Genomic DNA, 3,764 nt, shown 5'->3' on the forward strand with positions numbered 1-3,764 from the left:
AGACCTTTCAGATATATTTGCATTACACTGGCTCGTTCACAAGTGGTGGTATGTAAGATATTTTATGTTACATCAGGCAAGTGGCCGCATGATAAGCGGGAAAATTACGCAGTGTAGTCTTTATCCAGTCATAAAAACAGAATTCACAGTTTAACGCTGAATGTCACGGAATTTGTCAAATTTTGAATGAATTAATCAAAAGTAGGTCATTACACTTAAATCAAATCACGATATGGACTAGTATCTGTAAATATTAAGCCGCAAAAGTCGATTTAAATATGAATTCTGCATGTTCTGCGTGTCTCTGTTAATGAAATGGCGCAGACGCGTGGTTTCATTTACTACACACACACTGAAGCGCACGTGACACTCTCGGTGATTTCAACGTCTGCCGTCTCACTAAATGAGGACGTAAATATATGAACAACATCTCCAGAACTGCTCTGAGAGTCACTTCATGAGCATTTTTTAGCATTTGATTTGAGTAAAACTAGCGTCATATCATACACAGAACTGTAAAGTTATTCATGGCAACCCGTCAAAATAAAACTCCGGTTTGATTTGAAGACATTGTGCCTATAACTATTTTTCAGTAGAATGTACATAGCCTACTACTACTACTAAAATGAAACAAACATTATTTTTTAAGGAATAATCACACAAAACATTTCTTCCATGTTTTAATTTTAATAGTAAATCCCCTTTGTTGGCCAAAAAATCTTATTTGCTTAATTTTCAATAATTAAAAGATAAATGATCAATTAAATTAATATTTTATGCCTTCATTTGATAACCAGAAAAATGTAAATACACAACACAGAATTTCTGAGGGAAAAAAAAATGAATAAGGCTACTTTATGAAAAAAAATGAATAAATTAAGTTGTTTTATGCATTCAAATAATTAGACATGCTAACAATAAATAATATGGTGAGAAAAAATAAAACATTTCATAGGGCCCTAAACATGTAATTTTTGTTAAACTTTTAATAAATTGATGTGAAAATGTATAAGTTTAATGATTTTAATTAATTAGACATGCTTTTTAATTAATAAAATGTAATTTAACTATTAAAAAGGAGTCGAGAAAAATTTAAATGGAAAAAAACGGAATTTGGAAAAAAAAAAACAGAATTTAGGAAAAAATCAAATGGATTTCATAGGGCCCTAACTATCCCTCAGCCTTGCCGTGCCCCCAGTTTGGTAACCACTGCTTTATTCTTTTAAATTGATACATTAATCGTGTTTATTATATATTTTTTTATTAAAGTGGAAATCAGTTTACTAAATAATGTAAACTTGACTGACTGCTTCACTTCCACTTTAAAGGGATATTTATGTTGTTTATTATTTATTTTTATTTATACTATTTATAATTTTTGTGCAATTACTTGCCTGTCAGTTGAGTTTGTGTTTACATGTTGTTTATTACTGCAAAAAATTGATTAAAATAGATGTTTAATTTCATAAAGTACAAGTTGATTTCAAAATGCAAATACTTTTTTGCATTTTGTGTTTTTCAGTTGAATAAAATACTATTTTTCCCTATATATTTCATCATTGAGGATTTCGTTCTCGTCTCGTCTCATTCTCGTGAACCCAGTCTCGTGTCTCGTCTCGTCTCGTCTCCCTTTCTACTATTTATAATTTTTGTGCAATTACTTGCCTGTCAGTTGAGTTTGTGTTTACATGTTGTTTATTACTGCAAAAAATTGATTAAAATAGATGTTTAATTTCATAAAGTACAAGTTGATTTCAAAATGCAAATACTTTTTTGCATTTTGTGTTTTTCAGTTGAATAAAATACTATTTTTCCCTATATATTTCATCATTGAGGATTTCGTTCTCGTCTCGTCTCATTCTCGTGAACCCAGTCTCGTGTCTCGTCTCGTCTCGTCTCGTCTCGTCACACCCCTACTAGCTAATTACTGTTTACAAGACACACACTAATCAATGACATCTGATGCTAGTGGTCTTGACTTGCCATGTTTGAATATTTATTTTTGGGTGAATTAATTATTATTATTTATTAAGTAAAATAAATGTAAATAAAAATAAATGTGATATTAAAACAGAAAACATTAGATTAGTGCATTTAAGTGCTACTTAAGCTACACAAGTTCTAGCTATACTTCCAACTTGGAAACTTACAAAACCAAGGTTGCATTTTTTTTCTCTATTGGAGTTAAGAAAATCAGGAGGTCATTTGCTCCTAGAGATTTGCATGCCGAGTGAATTCAGTTTTGCTTTTAGCTATCAGTAACCTTCAGTGCTTCTCTTCTGTTAGCCTACTAGCTTTACATTGAAATGATCGGAGGTTCCATTGCTTACAGGTCAAGGCAGCTCTTGTAGCCAATTCACAAAAGCTGCAGGTCTCCACCATAAAAGACCAGCATCAAAAAACAGGACTGGCCGTCTGTTTGGCCTCATAAGAACATGGAATATTAATGCCGACCATCCGCTTCTGCATCATCACATCAGTCACGATTGTTCCGTCCTGTGGTTCCGGAAAAGAGAATATGATGTGTGTAGGGCGTAGGTGCTTTGATCCCATCCATTCCGTTTGCTGCGTCCCTGAACTACCTGAAACTACGAAGCAGGACATAAGCCTTTATGTCCAGCTCCCCCATCACACCTTGAGAAGGTTCCTCACATCTTCCCAAGACCAAAGACCAGTGTTGAAAACTCCAGACCTCTCATCCTTGCTGTGTTTATGTTGATCGGCTTTGCGTAGCAGAGGTTTTTTGGTTGAAGTTTGGGGGGAATCTGGTGTAAATAATTTGGCAGAAACATCATCCATAATAAAACTCTCACCTGAGGGGAGTGTAGCGCCCCAGGCACTGCCCCGGTCTAGCAGCTCGCCCCACCCATGCTGTGTGCCAGGCCCAGAGAGACCAAGAGACTAAGAGAACTAAGCCTGGAGATCAAAGATGGCTCCGATTAATAGTATCCCGTGGGTGAAGGGCGGCCGGGGCTCTGTATATATACAAGTGCACGGATGAGAAAAAGACTTTGCCAGTTGCTATTGAGAAGCCAGTCAGAGGTTAATTAAATGAAGCATGAAAATCCCATGGTGCTTTATGAAAACTATTGGAATTATGGGAACTTATCTTCTTGTCTGTCTCGACCTGCTGCTCATTCTTCAACCCTTTTTGAATGGAGAACTTGTTTCCACAAAGAAAAATGCTACAACTTTAGCTACAGCGTTCCTTATTAAACGTTAGCAAGTACGTTCATAATTAAGGTGCGTTCTTGCATTACAGCAAATGTTTGCGCCATTAAACCAAATGTTTTATGATTAAAAAGTCAAAACAAAAACTAAGCAAAAATTTGCACACCAAAAAGGTCCAGTTTTATTGTCAGTAGTGTAGCGATGAATGAAGTCAAACAGAAGTCACCTTCAAACCAAGCATTTTTATGATGGTCAACACAGCAAATTCACGTGATCAACATGAACCTGTTGCAAAATCTGTGTTGGGAAATCTTTTGCCCTCACACGAAATTCCTAATTGCATGGATTTCTATTCAGAGGACTGGATTTCACCCATGAAAAATGGCCAAACAACAGTAAAAGTGACCACACCTTACATGAACAAAATTCTGCTAATTTTATCATGATTGCTTTGCCGCGATAGTTACATTGATTGATTGATTGATTGATTGATTTTATTTTATATTATTTGTAAATTTAATATATTTTTTATAATTTAAAAAGAAATATTAATAAATGTAAAAATTAGACATTTACAATAATAAATTATACAT

The 3,764-nt window shown here is 34.5% G+C and overlaps 1 protein-coding gene across 3 annotated transcripts in view; it reads left to right on the forward strand.

The window, feature by feature from the left end:
* LOC107700097 (nuclear receptor subfamily 5 group A member 2-like) overlaps positions 1-3,764 on the forward strand; it is a 53,156-nt gene that overhangs the window by 44,373 nt on the left and 5,019 nt on the right. The window contains exon 7 of one of the 3 annotated variants that reach the window (XM_016501618.1): positions 2,333-3,337. The exons of 1 other annotated variant lie outside the window; for it this stretch is intronic. In XM_016501618.1, coding sequence (XP_016357104.1) covers positions 2,333-2,538 — 206 coding nt within the window. In that variant the 3' untranslated portion in view covers positions 2,539-3,337. Of the gene's footprint in view, positions 1-2,332; positions 3,340-3,764 lie in introns of those variants that run through there. One more of the 3 variants, XM_016501617.1, reaches the window with a different exon arrangement.

This window comes from Sinocyclocheilus anshuiensis, unplaced genomic scaffold (assembly GCF_001515605.1).
Source record: "Sinocyclocheilus anshuiensis isolate Anshui unplaced genomic scaffold, SAMN03320099.WGS_v1.1 scaffold1432, whole genome shotgun sequence".
In the NCBI taxonomy this organism is placed as follows: Eukaryota; Metazoa; Chordata; class Actinopteri; order Cypriniformes; family Cyprinidae; genus Sinocyclocheilus; species Sinocyclocheilus anshuiensis.